We start from the raw sequence: 23,610 nt of genomic DNA, 5'->3' as shown, positions 1-23,610 counted from the left end.
CTCTAGACAGAGATAGAGTTCTCCTTGCAAGTCATTATACTAGCCCAGTTCAGTTTCTACCACAGGAGTATAGCATTACTCATTAGCCCTAGGGTTGCCACCTAAACCCAAACACATATGAATTGCACAGGTTCTGAGGCTAATTGGATGCAGATAAGTCACCAAGTGAGTGATACCACCTTAATCAGCCACAGAACCTGTGTAATTAATATGTGTTTGGGTTTAAAGGGATGAGGTGGCAACCCTACTTAGCTCCTGTCTCATCCATTCCATTGTATTTACCTTTGCAGAACAAGATGAAGTAGCCACCTCTAGGGCTGAATTCCACATCCACAAAATGGCAGTCTGGAATGAGGTCACAGGTCACACAAGTTCTGTTCAGCATTCCTGAAGTCTCCACACTGTATTTAGAGAGGTTTATTAAAATGATATCCAAACTGCTTTCTTTTACTTTGTGTGAAGTCAGGTAAAGGCTCCATTGCTTAGTTTTACTGCATGATGCCTTATATGAGGTCTTTTTCACTATTCAGAAATATTTGGCATTATGAAAGGAAAAATGATCCCAGAGTGGGGCTTCACGCTATGTGAATCAGTCACTGTCATTTAAAACACATGCACCAGGAAAATTCACCTGCAGTTGGTGAATGTCACCTTCACTATTTCATAAATATGCCCTTACCTATTTTTTATTTTATTTAGCTCAGTTTATGGGTATCACATTAAAAAATACAGACATAGTTTTTAAACATCTTTTTATCTCATTTGGAAGTAACTTTATCATGCTTTATACCAAAACATAAGCTATTTTTATAAACAATTAGAAAAATAACATTTGTACTTTTTATTAAAGTAACATCAGGTAAATCTATAGCTGGCCAACTGAAATAAAGCATTTAACATGGCCTATATTAACGTAAGTGCACTGGTGATTTTATGCTAACTGGAGTCATTTTTCACATTTGTGTTGAGTTTAAGTCAAAGCTTTTTATGAACATTTTTTATGCTTTTTGTAAACAATTTAAAGGAAAATAAAGGCAAAATGGAACATTCCATTTGCTGGACCAAAAAGGTCAGTTGGCATGGACCATAGGGTGAGTACATGGATTGAAAACTGGCTACAAGGGCGAGTTCAGAGGGTGGTGGTGATAAATGGGGAGTACTCAGAATGGTCAGGGGTGGGTAGTGGGGTCCCCAAGGGTTCTGTGCTGGGACAAATCCTATTTAATTTGTTCATAAACGACCTGGAGGATGGGGTAAACAGTTCTAATTGTTGCATTTGCGTGTGATACTAAGCTAAGCAATGCAATAACTTCTCAGCAGGATGTGGAAACCTTGCAAAAAAATCTGAACAAATGAATGGGGTGGGCAACTACATGGCACATTAGGTTTAATGTGGAAAAATGTAAAATAATGCATTTTGGTGGCAAAAATATGAATGCAATCTACTCACTAGGGGGAGAACCTCTGGAGGAATCAAGGTTGGAAAAAGACCTGGGGGTCCTAGTTGATGATAGGCTCAGTAATGGCATGCAATGCCAAGCTGCTGCTAACAATAATGGAATAGAATATTGGCATGTATTAGAAAGGGGATAAACTCAAGAGATAAAGTGATAATTCTCCTGTTCTACATGACTCTGGTCCAGCCGCACCTGGAGTATGCTGTCCAGTTTTGGGCACCAGTCCTCAGGAAGAATATACTGGAGCGAGTACAAAGAAAGGCAACAAAACGAATAATAGGTCTGGAGAATATTAGGCATGAAGAAAGGTTGCGAGCACTGAACTTATTCTCTCTGGAGAAGAGATGCTTGAGAGGGGATATGATTTTAATATACAAATACCATACTGGTGGTGACCTCACAATAGGGATAAAACTTATTATCGTTTTATCTCTGGAATTGATACCCTTTTTAATGCATGCCAATATTCTATTCCATTATTGTTAGCAGCAGCTTGGCATTGCATGTCATTACTGAGCCTATCATCTACTAGCACCCCCAGGTCATTTTCCATCCTAGATTCCTCCAGAGGTTCTCCCCCCAGTGTATAGATTGCATTCATATTTATGCCACCCAAATGCATTATTTTACATTTTTCTACATTGAACCTCATTTGCCATGTAGTTGCCCACCCCATTAATTTGGTCAGATCTTTTTGAAAGGTTTCCACATCCTGGAGAGAAGTTATTGCCCTGCTTAGCTTAGTATCGTCCGCAAACACAGGAATTGAACTGTTTAACCCATCCTCCGGGTTATTTCTGAACAAATTAAATAGGATTGGTCCCAGCACAGAACCCTGGGGGGACCCCACTACCCACCCCTGACCATTCTGAGTACTCCCCATTTATCTCCACCCTCTGAACTCGCCCTTGTAGCCAGTTTTCAATCCATGTACTCACCCTATGGTCCATGCCAATGGACCTTATTTTGTACAGTAAACGTTTATGGAAACTGTGCCAAATGCTTTTGCAAAATCCAGATACACCACCTCTATGGGCCTTCCTTTATCTAGCTGGCAACTCACCTCCTCATAGAAGGTTAGGCAAGAACCATTCTTCATGAATCCATGCTGATTACTGCTAATGATACCGTTCTCATCAATAAAATCTTGTAATATAGTCCCTTATCATCCCCTCCAAAAGTTTACATACTATTAATATTAGGCTAACTGGTCTGTAATTCCTAGGGATGAATTGTGGGCCCTTTTTAAATATTGGTGCTACATTGGATTTTCAGCTGGTACCATTCCAGTCAGTAGACGGTCAGTAAAAATTAGGAACAATGGTCTGGCAATTACTTGACTGAGTTCCCTAAGTACCCTTGGGTGCAAGCCATCTGGTCCCAGTGATTTATTAATGTTAAGTTTCCAAAGTCTAATTTTAATTCTGTCCTTTGTTAACCATGGTTAACAGGTTTTTCCTGTGATGTGTCATGAGGATAAACACTGCAGTTTTGGTTACTGAAGCCCCCCCCCAATTCCCTCGTGAAGACTGAGGAGAAGAATAAATTCAATACATTCGTCATCTTCCTATCTTTTGCAACCAGATGCCCTTCCTCATTCTTTATGGGGCCAATATGGTCTGTCCTCCCTTTTTTACTGTTTACATATTTAAAGAATTTCTTGGGATTTTTTTTGCTCTCCTCTGCTATGTGTTTCATGTTCTATCTCAGCCGTCGCTATTGCACCCTTACGTTACTAGTTGCATTCTTTATAATGTCTGAATGCTGATGATGATCCCTCAAACTTGTATTTCTTGAAGGCCTTCTCCTTTGCTTTCATATCCATTTTTTTATTGGAGTTAAGCCATCCAGGACTTTTGTTCGCTCTTTTAAATTTATTACCCAATGGGATGTGTTGGCTAATGCCCTTATTTAATATGCTCTTAAAGCAAACCCATCACTCCTCCGCGTTCTTTGTTCAGAAGATGGTGGGAGGGACACCGAAGAACTGGACCTGTTGTTATTCCCTCCTCTAGCTCTTCTATGTGCAGGAAATAAGTGACTTCACTTGCATGCAGTCTTCCCTGCTACAAGTAACTTCCTATTTGTTCAGGAAATCCATGATGGGGAGTCACCTCTCATTGTCCATTCTTGGCCATACAGAGTTCAGATTTTTGGCGGTTGCTAATGAATCGGACAAAATTGTTCAGTGGGTGACCCTTTTGGCACCCTCCTACCTGACATCCCTTGTTTGATAAATCGAAAGAGCCAGGTAGAAAATTGTTGACGCTGGTGGGGTGGCTGTCAAAATACATTACAGTAGGAGATTTGTCCATCTGTGGTGTATAGCATGAATGCACTAATCTGTTAGATTTTTTTCATTTAGCTCACAGGTTGAACTAAAAAATAATCTGTATTACTGCAGAGGAAGTACATGCTATTATTAACTCGTTGGCAACTGGGAGGGCTCCAGGCCTGGACGGTCTGCCTGTTGAGTTCTACCGCTCCCACGCGGATCTTCTGGCCCCTCTGCTGGCAGACCTGTATACCCAGTGTCTGGAGGGGGGAGCACTCCCACCCTCCATGGCAGATGCACATATTTTTCTAATTCTTAAGACCAATAAAGATCCCAAACAGTGCGCCTCATACAGACCCATTGCTCTTCTCAACACTGACTTCAAAATTTTATCTAAATTAATTATCGTTAGACTCAACCCACTTCTACCCTCTATTATAGACACAGACCAGACTGGGTTCATGGCCCAGAAATCGACGGATATCAACCTCCGCAGACTATTCACCAATCTGCATGCCATACATGACAATGTGGGCACTAGAACGGTTGCCTCCTTTGATATCGAAAAGGCATTCGATTCAATCGAGTGGCCATATCTCTGGGAAACTCTGCGGAGGATGGGATTTCCATTGGTTTTTATTGGGTGGCTACAAACCTTATACAAATCCCCAAAGGCGGCCATCAGACTGGCAGGTGATGTCTCTGCTCCCTTCCCGCTGTCCAGAGGTATCAGGCAGGGCTGCCCTCTCTCTCCGGCACTATTCGCCATAGCTATGGAACCGGTGACGGAGGCACTGCGGGTCTCACCCCACATAAAAGGACTAAAAATAGCGTGGCTGGAGGAGAGGGTAGCACTGTACGCAGATGACCTCCTACTCTGAATGACGCGGACCCCTCCCTTAGAGGAGCGCTGCAAGTACTGACTGACTTCTCCAAAATAACAGGATTGCAGGTGAACTGGACGAAATCCCAGTTATTAGCTATTGATCCTGAGGCAAAACGACTAGCCCCGCCAGATCTCCAACTGCAATGGGTAGAAGAAATGGTGTACCTGGGGGTGAGGGTCTCGAGAGATGCATCCAGCTTTATCCCCCTTAACCTAGATCCGGTGGTCCAAGGAGTCAAGGCCAATTTAAAAGCCTGGGAAAACCTTCCTCTATCCTTATTAGGCCGCATTAACCTAATTAAAATGAAAATCATACCTAAATTTACCTACCTATTCTGTAATTCCCCACAATGGATACCTTCCTCATTTTTTACGAAACTGAACCGCATGTTCTCCTCCTTCCTCTGGGGCTCCAGCCCCCATAGATTTAAACTGTCCACGCTGGTGCGTCCAGTGCTGCGGGGGGGGGGGGGGGGTCGGGTTGGCGTTTCCAGACTGCTAGAAATACTTTCTGGCAGCTCAGCTGGTCACGGTAGTTTGGTGGCTGGTACTGGACGCGTCCAACTCTGCGGCGGTTCTGGAGGTTGCAGTGGTCCGATCTGTGGAGGCCTTAACACATTTACCCCTGCGGGGTCCCAAAGCTCCCTACGATTTGACACCCTCCATGCACACGACTCTAAGGGCCTGGAGGGCGGGACTGGGACTTGAGGGGTTTCCACGGAATGCAATCTCCCCAAACGCTCCCCTATGAAACAACCCTACCTTACCCCATCTCTACTCACTACCAGACCCCAAAATATGGGCCAAATGTGGTATTAAACTCATATCTGACCTCACAACCGGCACAACTATACACCCCTTCAATCACCTGGTATCCCACAATAATGTACCCCCCTCGCATGTATTCCGATATATGCAGCTGTCCCGTGCATTTAAAGCCCAAATATTACCCAATGACACGCAAATAGTGCAATCCGATCTGGAAAAGGTCGCAAGGTATGAATGCACCAGGAAGCCGACTTCGGTTCTCTATGCGCACCTCATTAGGGTCTCCTCTCCAGATCTGTCAAAGCTCCGTCAAAGATGGACACAGGACATCCCGGATCTGGACTCCGAGGACTGGGAGGACATGTGGGACTTCCCCTTCAAAATCCTGGTCTCACTTCGAGACCGTCTCATACAATACAAAATACTACACCGGGCATATATTACCCCGTATAGATTGCATAAAATGAGAACCTCCCTGTCCTCGGAATGGTCCTCGGAATGTTGGAGATGTACTGGGGATCCGGGCGACTTCATACACATCTTCTGGTCCTGCCCGGCAATTAAAAACTACTGATCACAGGTTCTATCTGTAATTCAAGAAGTGGTGGGAATAGACGTAGCCCAAACCCCGCGGATATGCCTTCTAGGCTTAGTAGGGGAGTTAGCCCCCAGGACAGAACTCTGATAGGACTTTTCTATGCCAGGAAAATGATCACTTTATGCTGGAAAAAGCAGACCCTGCCGTCAATATTATTGTGGAAAACACATGTCAATAAAGTATTACCACGTTATAAGGAAACCTACCATAATAGAGGATGCCCCAAAAAATACACAAGAGTGTGGGCCAGGTGGCTGGCTGAGGCCTCCACAAACTGAGCATGTACATAATACCACTCTACGGGTGGATGTGATTTTGTTGCAGTAGGTGATTAGTATCGATTTATTTCTTTATTTACTTTTTTATATATTGTAGCCTCTGATATGGGTTTAGTTCATTTCTTTTATAGTCCCTTGGGGCCCGACTGAATAATTTGGTCCTTAGTTATCTCAATTGAGTGGGAGCCAACCCAGCACTAAGTTAGTTGTTTGTTTGTTCTTGTGGACGTGCTACAGCTGTAGATTAATAATGTTGGAAGCAACCCACTGACCCCTGCGTGGGTCTAGTCCCAATGCTGTGGCATGTTTACTGTTGACTGTCTATTTGTCTGTCTTAAACTCAATAAAAATATTTTCAAAAAAAAAAAAAATAATAATCTGTAAGTGTATGGCCAGTTTATAGTTGATAAAGCTCTTCAACATTTGAAGAAAACCATGGCTTCATACCTATACAAGTGTCTTCTCCTGGGCATGTCTTCAGTGCTCAGGAAATAACTGGAAATATACAAAAAGGAGGACTTAGAATTTATTATAAATATAAAACAAACATTACAGACATGTGCCTTAAATGGAGGCAAATTGAAAGAGAACCCAACCCAAGCAAAAGATACAGATACAGTGATTTCCCCTCTACCTGAACATTTTTCACGCTGAATGTTTTCAGGTTTTTGACTATAAATGAAATATAGATACAGGCCGTCTAAATGGAGAACTAACACATGCTGTTTATAACCTATGTCCACTATTGAATGACCATTTCTGAACCAGGAGAGATCAGGCTGTTTCCAGGACAGCAAGCCGATGTCAGTGAATGAGGTGAGGGTAAATCTTCCACATAGGGTAGTTAGAGTGACAACTATGAAATGTTTGACTGTTTTCAAGAAGAATGCAAACAGTATGAAATGTATTAGCTTAAAGCAGAGTTCCAGTCTAGGGAAAAAGCAAATTAAAAGTCAGCAGCTACAAATACTGCAGCTGCTAACTTTTACTATAAGGACACTTACCTGTCCATGGATCCCACAATGTCAGCACCCCAAGCTAATTCGTCCATCGTTTTTGGGTACAGACCCTGGCATTGCAAGTAAGGGAAACTGGCAGTGAAGGTTTCAGGCTTCACAGCTGATTTCCTACCGCACAAGTCGTGCTGCACTTTTGAATGGTCCCCTCATCTTCTGGGACACAGGTCCCAGGCGCCAACGTAGTGAAAAGAGGAGGGGCTGTACATGACATAGCTCGCCAATAGCGATCTTACCAGGAAGTGAGAGTGGTTACCTGTCAAAACCAGGTACCCACCCCCCCCCCACCAAAAGAAATGTCAAATGTGACAGTGGAGGTACAAGTGGAGCTTCCCCTTTTGGGTGGAGCTCCTCTTTAATGAGTTTGTTTAACATACCCATATGAGGGAGATGTAACATATCATTAAACAAATTTAAGATAAATTACAAATAGAGAGCTGCACTAATTTGTGTCTTTTATACCAACCTGGAATTCAGTTTTAACCCTTTCACTGCTAGGGACATATGGCATATGTCAGCAGTAACAGGAGGCTTTATACTTATATTCAGCTACAGTAGCTGAGAATTTGTGTATTTCTGACAAAACCAACTGTCAACTTTTGGGTGGAAGTAATTGGGCGGCTGTATAGCTGTGTGATCGCTTTCACAGCCCCTGAAACTTTTGGTTCCCAAAGTAAAAAAGTTCAGTTACAAAATTTATAAAAAACAAAGTTACACCCAAGCACTTAACCCCCCCCCAAATAATTTTTAGCCCCCCCCCCGACCCCCACATACACGCAAAAGTGAATGTAAACACACATATCGGGAGCACCCAAATATGAAAACATTGATTGTGCGACACGTTACATACATATTACCTTTAAGTGTTCAGAAAATATATATAATATTTTGGAGTTTTACAGCATCTTCAGGGGGAAAATATTTTTTTAAGTGTGTGGAAAAAAATTCAAACGCATCTATGGCAGCAAAAGGGTTGAACTAAAAAATATTTTTTTTTTAATCAAATCTTGGTTATGTGCTTACATCTTGTAAAAGGGATTTGCATAGGGAATAAAACAATATTAGTTTTGTCACTAAATATAAAAATGAAGCATGCTTCGAAATTGGTATGAGGGCCTCAGTAAATTCAATAGATTTTTTTTATTAAAGGTAAATGGGCTCTTCCCTTTGCAAAAGGAAATTTCACTTTACAAGTGATTTTTCATTAGTTTAGTCCAGCCTTTTTGCAGCCAGGGTGCCCAGGCACCCTGGGGGTTTTCAAGGTTTTTTCAGGGGTGCCTTGGCAAAATGCCTAAAAATTGCTTCAATATAATATGTATACAAGCCACTGGGTGGATCAAGCCTGCCTTTTAGTTACACAAAGCCACAGGTTTTTATTATGCATAATTACGACCTTCCAGCCACCGGTGTTCTGGCACAAAGTATCTGCCTATCGAATAGTTTCCAGGCCGTACTGCTCAGGTGCAGCACTTGCGCAGTACAAGGAGAAGCCGAACATCTCTGAAGAAGAATCGAGTCCAGGTTGAAGCCCCACCATCCAAGTGGACATAGGGTTGCTCATAGTAACAGGGCCCCTCGCTGGCTCGCTTTGCTCGCCACGCTTCTGTCACAGCCTCGCTTCGCTCGGCTCTTTTATATTCTAACTCTATGTCCACTTGGATGGTGGGGCTTGAACCGGGACACTATCTTCGGAAATGTTCGGCTTCTCCTTGTCCCCCGTAAGCGCAGTACAGGGCGGACACTATGTGATGGGGGACACTATCTGATCGGACACCGGCATTCCAACAACCAAGAATGTCATCAGTTGATAAGGAGGATGTCAGTCACCTACACAGCATCCTTGTGTGACCCTCCCCTGCCCCTCTCCGTTAGCACTAGGGTTACATTAGCTGACTGATAGAGAGAATCTAAGAAAGAAGAAAAACACTGAAATACTAGTCAGCACCAGTGTGCAAAGGTGTATATGGTTAGTCCCATTCACACCAGTGCAGCTTTGAAATCATGCTTCTTCAGCACGATTTCAAAGTCGCACATCAGTGCGCTTTGCACTGCCGATTTACGATTTCATACAACAGAAGTCTATGCAAGTCACAATTAAATTGGCAAGAAGAAGTGCATGAACCTTTTTCAAAGTCGCTGTGAGAAGTTGCGGTAATTTGAACTGTTTCATTGCTGACAATGGGGTGCGACTTGTCATGCGATTTGGAACTATCAAATTGCATGACAAATTGTGTAAACAGGGGCTAAATCACCTCTGCCATTGGATGTCCTTCCATGTTTGGATGTTGCTGCATTATGTAAAACTATTAGAAACGTTTTTTACATTTTAGAATGGGGTGCTTCAAGACTTGTCCTTAACTTTAAAGGGTGCCTTGACTGAAAAAAAGCTTGAGAAACACTGGTTTAGTGAATGAAGTGTAACTCTGCTGATGACCATCATCCAAAATCTGCAAGGAAAAATACTTTTGCTTCTTTTATTTTCTTGCACATGATTGGGTATTCTTTGCAAAATAATTATTTTCATGACATTTACTAAGCAAAAATTTTCTTGCAAAGCAAACTGCCTACTTGCCTTTAGTAAAACAACCTCAAAGTAACAGATGACCATACAGATCTGTGTTAAACAATGATGAACAATGTTATAGTAACTGAAAACAAGAATAGAATAGGGATGAAACCACATAGAGAAAAACTGAAAAAGGAGAGTACTTAGAACAATGTGAATAAAAAACAGATGATAATATGATGCATGGAACAGTGTGAATAAATGGGATTATTGATGGGGCATAGCAATAATAAATAATGAGAATTAAATCATAAAAAGGAGCATAAAGTACAATAAGAGAGATAATGAAAATTAAACAATCATAAAAAAGGAGTATTGATTGTGATGATTGATAGAACTAGGCGACAAGTGTGAAACGTGGAATGCATGCAGACAAATATGTAGGGGAATACAAGGGAATAAATAAAACAGTGTGAATGAAAAAACAGATAAGATGCATACATTATACGGTATACATTAATTTGAATAATAATAGTGGATTGCATCCAGTATAGTGAAACGGTGGAATATAATAAATGTAAATAATAAATTATACTGTATGTCATGAAAAAGAATATTGGGAGTGATAAAGGATTATATAAGTGACTGGATAAATGCTAAATAATGAAATGAATATTGAGTGTGGTAAGTGATGGAATAAAATAAATGAATGGTTGACCTATCTTTATTTGCTAGCATTGGACTGTAATGACTAAAAGATGAAAACTAAAGCATAGAGGTTGAGCAATGAATGACCTGTATTAAAAGAAAAAAGAATGTTTGAATAGGTGTGAGACTGTCAGCCATAAACACATAGGGATTGATTTACTAAAACTGGAGCCTGCAAAATCTAGTGCATCTCTGCATAGAAACCACACAGCCTCCAATTTTTTTTGTCCAAGCTTAACCACTTCAGCCCTGGAAGAATGTACCCCCTTCCTGACCAGAGCACTTTTTGTGATATGGCACAGAACTGACAATCACTCGGTCTTGTGACTTTGCACCCAAGCAAAATAGATATATTTTTTTCCCCCACAAATAGAGCTTTCTTTTGGTAGTATTTGATCACCTCTGTGGTTTTTATTGTTTGCGCTATAAAAAAAAAGAGCGTCAGTTTTGAAAAAAAAAACTATATTTTTTACATTTTGCTATAATAATTATCCCCCAAAAATATTTAAAAAAACTAATTTCGTTCTCAGATTAGGCCGATATGTATTCTTCTAAATATTTTTGGTAAAAAAAAAATCACAATAAGCGCATATTGATTGGTTTGCGCAAAAGTTATAGCATCTACAAAATAGGGGATAGATTTATGGCATTTTTATTATAATTTTATAATTTTTTAAATTAGTAACAGTGGCGATCTGCGATTTTTATCGTGACTGCAACATTATGGCGGACACATCGGATACTTTTGTCATTTTTTTGGGACCAATGTCATTTATACAACGATCAGTGCTATAAAAATGCACTAATTAATGTGTAAATGACACTGGCAGGGAAGGGGTTAAACACTAGGGGGCGATCAAGGGGTTAAGTGTGTCCTAGGGAGTGATTTTAACTGTCGGGGGATGGGCTCACTACAAAATGAAAGAGATCACTGCTCCCGATGACAGGGAGCAGTAGATCCCTGTCATGTTCTGCCCTGTTCTGCTGCTCCGTGTCACGATCATGGGCCCCCAGCAGACATTGTGTCTGCGGGACCTGCGGGCACGCTCACAGAGTACGCAGCAGGCAGGCACACCCACAATGCCGTGTTTTAACCTTCCTAGCGGTAATCCCGAGTCTGGCTCGGGTTGGGATTTTACTAACACGAGCGGTAACCCCGAGCCAGACTCAGGATCGCACCGCTGGATGCAGGGAGGACACAGGGAGAGTTACTTACCTTGTCCCCTGGATCCAGCGATGCCCTCCGCGCTGTGTGATCGAGCTGTCCTCCGCTCGATTCACAGTGCCGAATGCCGCCGAGCTCCGTTCCCTGCGACGTTACGGCGCACGGGAGCGGAGATCGGCGGCAAATTCAAAAAAGTAAAAAGACACAAAACACATACAGTACTGTAATCTTACAGATTACAGTACTGTATTAAAAAAAAAATACACACCCCCTTTGGTCTAGTGGTCTGTGCAGTGCCCTGCATGCACTTTTATAATATAAATACTGTTTTTTCTGCCTGGAATTTGGAGATTGTCCATAGCAACCAAAATGTGTCCCTTTTTCAGTGTTTTAGGATTTGATTACATTATTGAATAATTTTTATTATTCTTTATTATATTATAAACTTTATCATACCCGGGATGTCTAATAGACTCTGGTTTGAACAGAATTTAAGAGAGTTATTCCTAAGAATTACAGGACTACAATATAAAACGCCAAATTTCCATGCAAAATAATTGTACCGCTTTCAGCACCTAAAACCAGAATGAATCATACCGCCAGGGAGGTTAAAGGGGGCGTTTTGTGCTGACGTACATCGTCGTGCGCTGGTCGGCAAGCGGTTCATTGAACAAGCTGAAGTTAGAAGCCGATTGGCTACCATGCACAGCTGCACCAGGTTTTGCACTATCCAGTTTTAGTAAGGCTCCATTCACACCTTTAAACTTTTGCAGCTTTTTACAAGCTTTTTTTTTTTTTTTGCATTTTAGAAGCGTATTACAAGCATTTTACAGCTTCAGAGGTTTTTGTTTAGCCAATAGAAAGCACTAGGGGGAGGAGAGGGAGAAGAAATTAGGGGTGGAGAGCTGCTGTTTGGGAAGAAAATGATTGAGAAAATGCACAAATCAGTCATTTCTGTTGAGGTCTATGGGGCCAAAAACTTTTGTAATCTGCCAAAAAGAAGCTCATGTACTTTTTTGGGCAACAGGTGCTTTGCTTCAGGCGACATAATTCTCAAATATGAATGGGCTTTAATCAACCCCATAGGTTTATCTCATTCAAGCCTACTTGCTGAACAAGAGATAGGTAACTAGGTTTCTCCATCCATGCTGATCAGCATGGATGAAGGAATCTCCCCTGCCAGCTTTTATATTCAAATAAGCTATTCAAATATAAATCCTGTATAATAAATAATAATATTCAGACAGCTACAGCGCCCATATTTTAAAGGGAGCAGCCACTGTTCAGCTGACAACTTTCCATTTTTCAATTGAAATTTGTTGAGCTAGGTTGTGCCAACAGGGCCACCTACCGCATGAATTTCATCCAATTCAGCAGGAATCTGCTAAAATTTTAATCATGTTTGTCCAGTTTAAACATATAGGGGTTTATTTACTAAAACTGGAGAAGGCAACATCTGGGGCAGTTCTGCATAGAAACCAATCAGCTTCCACTTTTTATTGTTAAAGCTTAAAGTGGAGTTCCACCCAAAAATGTAACTTCCACTTTTTGGAATCCTCCCCCCAACGGTGTCACATTTGGCACCTTTCAGGGGGGAGGAGGGAGCAGATACCTGTCTAATACAGGTATTTGCTCCCACTTCCTGGTATAAATCACTGCGGCATTCTTGGTGATCTATGCCACTTCTGGCGCCTACTCTGTCCTCCCCCGCTGTTTTCTGGAAGACAGAACACAGCAGGGACCAGTGAGGACGCGCAGCGCAACTCGTGCATGCACAGTAGGGAACCGTGCGGCTTCACTTCCTGATTCCCTTACTGAGGATGGCGGCGGCAGCAGCCGAGAGCTGCTAACAGATCGGCTTCGGCTGCTGACATCGCGAGCTCCCTGGACAGGTAGGTGTCCATATATTAAAAGTCAGCAGCTAGAGTATTTGTAGCTGCTGGCTTTTAATATTTATTTTTTTCGGCAGACCTCCGCTTTAGTTGAACAAGCTACAGTTAGAAGTCAAATGGCTACAATGCACAGCTGCACCAGATTTTGCACTCTACAATTTTAGTAAATCAACTTACCAAGAGAAGACTTGTAAGTGATAATGTGCTGAAAACACTCTGTATAAAAGGGGTAAAAAACTGAAAACTAAGAGAATTTCAGGACTTAAATAATTTCATTTAACCCATCGGGGATAACAGGTTTAATGCATAAATCTAAAACATTTCTCAGTTATGCAACTTTTTAAACTTTGTATAATTTTGATAATTGAAATTTCTTCAATTATAGTGCCTTTTAGTAGGTTGAAATCTCTATTCTTTATTCAAAAAGTTACTTAAAGTGTAATTTCACTGGTTTTGGATACACTTTAACTTGCAATAATTCTAACCATTGGCCATTATTTGTATAGCCCAAAAATTTGAATTATTTTCTAAACTTCTGTTATCTATTTGTAACTTCGTGCTTTAATGCCCCACATAGATTCTTGTACCATTCTTTTTCCTGGAAATCCATCTATACAGTGGATAGCAATAACTCACACTGTTTTATTGTCTTCATTGTACGCTACAATCCTTGTAACATCCCAGTCACCAGATGTCAGCATACGCAAAGAATTGTCCTTACTACCAAGCTGCAGAGGAAATAAATGTATATTGGACAGTTATAAATGTTTTATTATTAATGCAATAGTAATAATCATAATAATCATTTCAAAGAGAACATTTTCTGCAGACACAGGAGCTGGAGTGCCATAATATAAATAGGACAAAACAAGAAATTATTTTGATATGATGATGAGCACAGTAACTACCTAAGCTCAGAGTCGGATCTAGCCTGTCTGATCTGGGATGCAGTCAGGGCCGTCTTTAAGGCAGGGAAAAAGGGGCAGCCACCCTGGGCCCTGTCATTGTTGTGGGGACCAAGCAGCTGCCTCATACTTGCCAACTATCCCAGTTTAAATTCCCTTTTCCCTTGAAGTTTTAGTCCATTGCTGTGTCCTGATATCTCAGTGTGAAGTGCTAGTACTAATGCTGCCCAGCTCTGCCCTATTGTTGTGCACAGATGACACACCTGCAGACCCTGTGTTTACATGTAAATACCTGGCATTTATATGTAAATAACTGCATTTGGCGTCATAGATATGTAAATAAAGGTGGCATTCATATGTATATCATGCCCTCTGCAGTGAGGAGATGATGTGCTGTAACCTCTAGCAACGAATCAGTGAGCAGTATTACTGTACAGTAATCTCTAGCAACCAATCAACAAGCAGAAATCATGTGCTGTAACATCTAACAACTAATCAGTGAGCTGTAATGTGTGCTGTAACCTCTAGCAACCAGTTAGTAAGCAGTAATGATACACTGCAACCTCTGGCAACCAATCGCAATCGCTGCCTGATCTGACACAGTAAACTGATTTTAATTCTAGCTGCTATTTATTGTATGTCTCAGAGCAGGTGGAGAGGGAAATTGTATGGGGGAGGGGGATGGGCAAGAAAACGTTTGCCAGGGTCCAATCAATATTAAAGACAGCCCTGGATGCAGTAAAAAAGTCAGGGGGCATAATTTTTATTTTACCCTCTCTAGTCAGCTCTTCCTGTCTCCAGTTCTTCCTGATGGCATTGTAGGTATGTGTGACAGATACCTGATGCCTGATATTACTTCTGCGTAGTAGAGTCGTGGTACATGAGCAGGGCCGCTGATAGGGCAGTACAACCAGCCCTGTTGTACCGGGCCTGGCCAGCAGGGGGGCCCAAGCAGCTTTTAACTTCTAGCTTAAAAAAAAAAGAAGCTAAATAACTATATTAACCCGCACCCACTTGATTACTAAGGTATATAAGGAATATATATTAATTTCCTGGGCCCCATCAGGTTACCAGAGGGCCCCAGGAGGTGAAAGCAGAAGAGGGACTTTTTTCCATTTTCGGGTGCAGGGATACAATTCCGTGCCGCATGCTGCTCTCAGTATACCTGCACAAACTAAAGTTCTTCCTGCTCACTGTATGCCTCTCCGGCGGATGGATATTACTGTTATATGGCTCTCTTCATTCAGTAAGTGCTGCAGCTTGAGGGACTTATCACTGAGGCGGCTGAGACAGACAGAGTAGCAGGAGTAATCTGGACAACGGCAGTGGTGCACAGGCTAGCAGTCCCCTGCACAGACACACACAATGACATGTTACACTATTGTAGAATGTGCAGTCCCCAGACTCTGTGTGCTCATGGTTATTATCATTATGATGATCAGAGCACAGCAGGTTCTCTATGGCTCTGTCAGTGTAACATGGCTGTTGGGTGCTGACTTTCCTGATATATGGCTGTACTGTGTGTTACAGACTATAACTCAGCACAGCCATAAGAAAGTCAGCACCACACAGTCATGTTACACTGACAGAGCCATACAGAACCTGCTGTGCTCTGATCATCATAATGATAATGACCATGAGCACACAGTGAGATGCTACTTTTACACATATGATGGGGGGAAGGGACAGTAAAAACACACAGCCAAGCTGCATTTTTACCACCCCCAAACCATTCCCTTTTGATAACCTTTCACCCAAGCTTGCAATTAGGTCCTTTTTCATGCAGACCTGATTGAAAGCTCCATGTAGGTTTATAGGTATGATCTGACTTGTGTGCATTTAGATCCACCTTCCACCGTGTCCATTCAGGTGGGGAAAAAAAAATGGAAAAGAATATTCTTTTCTATTTTTCCAGACCTAAATGTGACAGATCTGAGGTAGCCTGATGTAAATGGATACAAGTCAGTGGTAATGAAGACACAAACTGAATGGGCACAGATGTCAAAACACTGAAATCTCTCCCATTCAGATGCAGTTATGATTGGTTGGGCACTGTAAATGTTACATGTTCCAGCTCCTGCCTCCAGACACCCTACCCTGACAGCGTGGAGGCAGGGGCGGAACAAGGGGCGGGATTGTGGGCGGAGCCAGGGTGGGTTGTGGGTGGGGTCAAGGGGGCCCCATCAGGTAGGCTGTATGGGGCCCCATGATTTCTAACAGTGGCCCTGTACATGAGCAAACAAGGAACGCTAGTTCCCTTTGTTTCCTGTGGTGTAACAAAAAAAACATTTATTAGGCCAGCATGTTCTGACCTTTTTTCCGTCGTAACACCCTTTAAAAGTATGCAAAATTGCAAGGCATCTCAGTCCTAAATTGTATTTATTGGGCTGAAGCATGCTCACATCTGCACTGGATGATGATGTACCCTCCGCTTGACAGCACAAGAGAGAATGTAACCTTTCACAACATCACTCTGCATTACATCAGACCCATTCCCCTAAGCATCAGTGATAACAAAAAAAAACTCCATTGATCAATTACCAATAAAAACCTCTTTGTGAATGTATGTAGTTGCAGCCTGCATTTATATGTGTTACCACACCTCAATATAGAATTTTGCTTTCTGAAAATGCTGCACAATCTAACTCTATAACACGTGTTATCGATACACCATTATATATATAAAAACATGAAAATTATAAAAAAATATTGAAAAACAAAAATAGTCCACATGTGTAATCGTGTGTGACCAGTGTACATTTTTTCTATTATTCAGAATGACACACGGTACAGATGCATTCAATGACAGAAGTCCAAAGTGTTTTAACCACTTTAGCTTCAGGTCTTTTCTGGCACCTTTTGTTTACATGTAACAATCAGTATTTTTTTACTTGTAAATTTCATAGAATGTCCAAGCATTATAGATTTTTTTTTTAAAGCAGAGACCCTAGAGCAGTGATTCTCAACCAGGGTTCCTCCAGAGGTTGCTAGGGGTTCCTTCAGCATTGGGCAATTTGTGCCTCTCAGATAAGTTCCCACTGACACCATTGATCTTTTTAGCTATCTATAAGGAGGTAATTCTTCCCAATGACCACAAGTGTAAGGACCATTCCTCTTACTGACAATCACTCTAATGTATCATGAGTAATAGATTTCAAATTTTTAGCAGGGGTTCCTCAAGACCGGAGAACTATTTCAAGGGTTCCTCTGTGTTGAAAAGGTTGAGAAAGGCTGCACTAGAGAATAAATTGGTGGGTATTGCAATTTTTTATGTCACACGGTATTTGTGCAGTGGTTTTTACTTAACCTCGTTTCTTTTAAATATAAAAGAGGATGTTACGCCCAGATAGATACCAAACATGTCAGGCTTTAGGCCTCATGTACACTGCTACTGGTAAACGGATGTTCAGAGGCAGTTGGCTATTGTTTTTCAGCTTCCCCTGAACTCATCCAATGTTATCTTATGTGTACATGTACACAGGTCGTTTAATGACAATTTAGGCAGTTGAGTTTAGAGGCCTTTTTTGGAAGGCAAAAAAATTTGTTTAGACGCTGAGTTTAGAGGCATTTCAAGCGCTAAATGTTTCTGAACATGGCTAGACGTAGTAACTTGCATTTAGCCGTATTTTGTTTACAGGCGTTTTCATTTTTGGCTATTTTGAAAAAATAATAATAACAAAATAGTTTTTTTTTCAAACGCTTCTAAACGCAAACGCGGCTAAACAAGGGTAAACACAGCATGTAAACGTGGCAAAACGGACGTTTTAAACGTGGGTTACCATCTGTCAAGTTAAATCATTCAGGAGAGTTTGTAAAAAGGTCCCGTGTACATTAAGCCTTAAAATAGTGCACGCCTTTGCAATGGTGACAAACCACCAAATTTTTTACTATCCATAGGCGAAGCTTTAAAAGCCTTTACAGGTTACCACTTTAAATTTACACAGGTCTAGTGCTACAATCACCACCCATGATCTGACGTTTGTGGCGATACCTCACATGTGTAGTATGATCGCTGTTTATATGCATGCAGGACCTACGAGAGGGTTTGCGGGGACACTTTAAATTTTTAGATTTTTTTCAACTATTTATTTATTTTTATTTTAATGCTATTGCATTATAATTGTTTTTTACCACTTTTATTGCTGTCACAAGAAATGTAAGCATCACTTGTGACAGGTACACTTTATGGAGAGATCTGGGGTCCCAAGATCGATGCTTTTCATTTTTGAAAATGGCGCTGTTTACTTCCGGGGAAAACGTGTTTTCAAAATCTGATTCAGTTCATCTCCCTCCTTCCTATAGAGGGCTTAAATGTTTGGCTCAAAAAAAAAAAAAATATCATGGCGATACTGTTTACATTAAAAGTATCCTTTACTAAAAGTAATAAATATACACTCACTTCAACGTGGGCACTAGATTTGGTGCATAACAATGATAAATATAAAGGTATGTTGCCCCCTTAAGGGGATTTCAGATTGGCAACTCTGTATTATACCGGCCCATCCCCAGATGACATATTTTGTGACAAAACGCATAGTGTGGAGCCTACGACGGTGATGTCATTATGTGACCTAATCCTGATTGGTCAGTATACGAGTGCACCTGGAGAGATGCCCGTAGGGACACGGCAAGACATGACGATTTTTTACACATGGCGTTTTATCTCTGGATTCCTGTAAATGCATTACTTTGTTCATTATTAAACTGGTGTTATCATAATACACTATGGAGGCGTTTTGCTTTTATTTTTGAGCCTTGCCGAAAACAGTCAAGGTGGATGAAGCCTGTTTGGTTTGAGACCTACTTCCTTGCACCCTGTCTGACCACCTGTAACTCAGTGGACATTTACATCTGTTAAGCAGTTTGTGTGACTCACATTGGGTTCAGGATGGGATCTTTTTCTCACATGCTATTTCCCTTCCCTGGCTGTGTCTTTTGCATGGAACACGGAGGAAGATTTATTATTATTATTTTTGGACTTTATTCTTGGACCTTGTTGTGCAATTAAGAATTATCTCTTATGGTTCACATGAGCGACCCTGCTCCTTTCATATACTGTTTTCATTCATATATTTGTTATTTCTGTTTTGGTACTATTAGTGCTGCATTTCTGTTCATGATAGCTCTGTATTATAACCAGTTCCTCCCCTTCCAGATATGCATGATAACATTGTTATGCATTTCGTCATTGACCATGTGACTCTGACAAAGCAGGAATTCCCATGTGATTAGTAAGCATATGAGCTTATCTGCTATTGTGTGCCATCCAGTGTTTAAACTATAGGTAAATATGCCAGCAAGTAGAGTTTTTCAATAAATAAATTTTGCTAATAAAATATTAAATACAACTTTTGTGCTGTATATGTATATATTAACATTTTCTTCCTTATTGTGGATGATTAGGATACAGTTTTTGAATCAGACGTTGCAAATCTAAATTACCTGTGTGGATAACATAGCGACATGGATATGTTCCCCTTGTCCACCCGGCTTTTCTGGCACCAAGAGGAAGATGTTATCAGTGGAGAACACAGGAATGGCCTGCAGGGCAAAGGTAGAATCAAGAAATGTGCTATCCAAATAACCTGGAATTTCTGTGTCAAACAAATGTCACCAAAAGTCACCCTAAATAATAGTTGGCTCCGTTCTTTCTATGGTGGCCTGTACAATCTGCCTATTTGTCCCTCTAATGTGACTTTGGAAGACCACACATCTACCATAGCGGACTACATCGCTAGGACAGCCTTATCTACCATCCCTCCCTCGACAGTGCAAGAATTAGAACAACCCTTTACAGAAGAAGAGATTGCGGTAGTTCTCTCTTCCCTTCAGAATAAAAAAAGTCCAGGGCCTGATCGGTATATGGCCCGTTTTCAAAATGCGTTAATGACCCCCTCACCCCGATACTGACCAAAACATTTAATACAATAGATGGCAATTTCCCTTTTCCGAGACAAGCTTTTGAGGCCCACATCACTGTATTGCCAAAGCCGGGTAAAGAATCTGCCTCTTGTGGTAGTTACGAGCCTATATCCCTGACGAACATAGATATTTGGATGTATTCTAAAGCCATAGCTAACCGACTTATGCCTTTGAGCCCCAATTTGATCCATCTTGACCAAGTGGGTTTCACGCCTAACAGAGAAACTAGGAATAATATCTTTAAAACAATAACATTAATGGGACATGCTCATAAGTGTGGAATCCTGGCCTGTCTACTATCGGTTGATGCCAAAAAGGCATTTGACTGGGTGCACTGGTTGTTTCTTCAACACAGACTTTAGCAGATAAGGATCGGCCCTAGCCTTCTGGCAAAGATTTTAGCCCTCTATAGCTGCCCTTCGGCGAGGATCCCTACTAATGGCCTCCTTTCGAATCCTATTTGGATAAATAATGGCACCCGTCAAGGTTGCTCTCTCTCCCCTCTGTTGTACATTCTCATTGTGGAACACCTCGCCATAGCCATAGGACAGAACCTTGAGATTAAAGGCCTTACTCTTCAGAGTTTGACCCATTTATCTCTTCAAAAATGTGAAACCTTACTTGCTCTTGTTAACCTCCCAGTGGCATCCCCCCTTCTCGCCACCCCCCTTTTTTTCCCTTCTATTCTCTAACTTGCCTCTTTCTTAATATTCTTATTATGTCCTCGCTAAAGGTTTGACCATATTGGGTATCACCTACAAGACCATATTTTACATTGTATAGGTTGGGCCGGATGCTCCTTATTTATTATTTTTAAATACCTTTTCCTGTTCAGTAGACAGGATATATGACATGGTTTAATTGCTTTAAGTCTCCTGAACAGGTTTTGATAATATACCTTCTATACATGCTTCAATACTGTTATATAACATTACCTTTCAGTTTGTATCACATGTCGTGTGTCATAATTCAGAATTGTTTCAATCTGTTTTGCCTCTGTTTTATAGACATATGTATTATTATACATATGTATTATTTGCTAATAAAATTGGTTAAACATAAAGCTGATTTTTGTTTTTGTTAATGTTTTGTTTTTAATTTTTAGCTCTATAGTACTTAAAAAAAAAAAGAAAAGAAAAAAATATACATATTTTTTTTTACCTGGGTATTGATCCACATATCCGCTGAGGCTCTGTGCTTCTAAACACACAATAAGCAATATCATTAATATCTTGGATGATGGGAAATGAGAATGAATGTGACTACAGGTGTCCATGGAAATAATTGATGTATTGATGGGTCTGATAATAATGGAATAGCTCTTGATAGAAATTATGAGGGTTCTGTTGGAGCCAATGCTGCACTGTCCTGTGAGAAGGGTGATATAAGAATCATATACTGAAGATGGCGGTGATCTTAGTGCCTTATTACAAAAATAGTCATTATGGATAGAGTTTTCAGAATGAATGCTACTGCTACTATACTATGTATTATACACTGGGTTTTGTATATGTTTTCGTTTTTTACCCTTGTATATACATTAATAATAAAGAGAGACTTGCTTAAAAGGCCAGAATTCTACTCATTCTAACATTATCCCAAGGTCAAAAGCTCACATTTAGTTAAAGCCAATATTCAGATGCTAGCCGAGACTCAAAAAGTGCACAGGACTTTACTGTGGATACATCAATCTGCATTAGTACACATCAGAAGCTAAAGTTGTATATCAAACTTTATAATCATATTTCAGAATGATTTTTCACCAGGTGAACATGCTAAATTCAGGTGCTTTAGGTTTTCACCTGCTCCAAGCATGTAAATAGGTAATATCAAAAAGGACCAACAGTGGTTCTGTCAGGTTGCAAACTGTTAAAAATATTGAATATAAAAATACATGCCCACTTTATCTAATAAACTAGTCTCTCACATCAGGAATGAGATCCCCATGGAAAGCAGGTAATGGGTCTAAAGGCCCAATGTCATACTGATATCAGCCACAATAGCCAGCATTGGGGATGCTTTAGCGGGATGTTTAAGAAAAGGCACAGACATGGGAGGGTTTACCCTTGTGCCAACATGTCTGATCCCCTTCGAAAACAAGCAAGCTGCAATTTTTTCCCTGGGAATTGGTGAAGGATCCCTTATCCATTCTATTGTACTACGAAATACCCCCCCACCTTTGGTAAAATTTTTCTATATTACTCTTAAAGTGTTACTAAACCTCCAACAGTACAATCAGACTGTATATGCAGTAACGTATGCTTTACTCACTGGAACCTAAGGGGTTAATCCCCTGCATTGTATAAAAAGGCTTTTTGATCTTGTCTTCTTTTATCCTCCCCTTGTTTTACTCTCCCCAATGAGAAAAGGTATTTAGCAATTTATATTTACTAAAATAATTGCATTTCCATGTTCTGTGCACTGTGGGAGACCAGATATAGTGATGCAAGGTCCTGGGTTTAGTAACATTTTAAACAAAACAAATAATATGAGTTTACTGTGTCCCAGTTCAGGTTTTCTACTTTCCAATGGCCGAAACAAAAAAAAAAAAAATATCTCCCTCCTTCCACACTGCTTTGAACAGATGGGATCGTAACCAGAGTCTGATTTTTTAACCTTTGGGAAGGTGATGCCTCAGGGGCTATTAAATGAATTTTCTTAATCGTACATTACAGGACACAGAGCCATAGTAATTACTATGTGGGTTAGAGGCCACCTTCAGGTGATGGACACCAGCACACCCTAAACAGGAAGTTGCCTCCCTATATAACCCCTCCCACTACTGGGAGTACTTCAGTTTTTTCGCCAGTGTCTAAGGTGTTGGTCACGAGTAAAGATGTGCTGTGCTGAGCTCCACTGGAGCAATCCTTGCTGGGGATAGCTATGCAGCCGGATCCATTCAAAGTGTCTTTTCAGGCCGAATTGAATGGTCTTGTGGCAAAAGAAACAAGGTTTAGCCCCTAACGCTTCTCTTTTTAGAGAGCTGGACCCTGGGATCCAGTGCTTTGGTGTTTTCAGCCATGTTTTTAATGGCGGGGTGCTTTACGGGTCCAGGAGTGTGTGTTCCCCAAGGGTCCCTGGTTCCTGAAGGTTTTGTAATGGAGCCCACCATGAGGGGTGAAGATTAGGTCTGTTGGTTTTACCACAGAAATCTCTGTGGCTGGAAAGGTAAGTGGAGGTTTCTAAGGAATTTTAAAATTTTCTTACGAAATGTCTCCTTTAAAAAAAAGTAAA

The 23,610-nt window shown here is 40.9% G+C and overlaps 1 protein-coding gene across 2 annotated transcripts in view; it reads right to left on the bottom strand.

The window, feature by feature from the left end:
- The window catches only part of LOC143983561 (inactive dipeptidyl peptidase 10-like), a 322,327-nt gene that overhangs the window by 84,001 nt on the left and 214,716 nt on the right, over positions 1-23,610 (bottom strand). For both annotated transcript variants that reach the window (XM_077483372.1, XM_077483371.1), the window contains exons 12-16: positions 21,538-21,576; positions 19,897-19,995; positions 14,186-14,277; positions 6,710-6,757; positions 283-401 (exon numbers count right to left, since the gene is read on the bottom strand). In XM_077483372.1, the coding sequence (XP_077339498.1) occupies positions 283-401; positions 6,710-6,757; positions 14,186-14,277; positions 19,897-19,995; positions 21,538-21,576 (397 nt within the window). The remainder of the gene's footprint in view (positions 1-282; positions 402-6,709; positions 6,758-14,185; positions 14,278-19,896; positions 19,996-21,537; positions 21,577-23,610) is intronic.

Source organism: Lithobates pipiens, unplaced genomic scaffold (genome assembly GCF_037356315.1).
Source record: "Lithobates pipiens isolate NorthernLeopardFrog02 unplaced genomic scaffold, aLitPip1_a1.2 Scaffold_16, whole genome shotgun sequence".
NCBI lineage: Eukaryota > Metazoa > Chordata > Amphibia > Anura > Ranidae > Lithobates > Lithobates pipiens.
The sequence above is the reverse complement of the archived record's forward strand: the minus strand, read 5'-3'. Positions and strand labels throughout refer to the sequence as shown.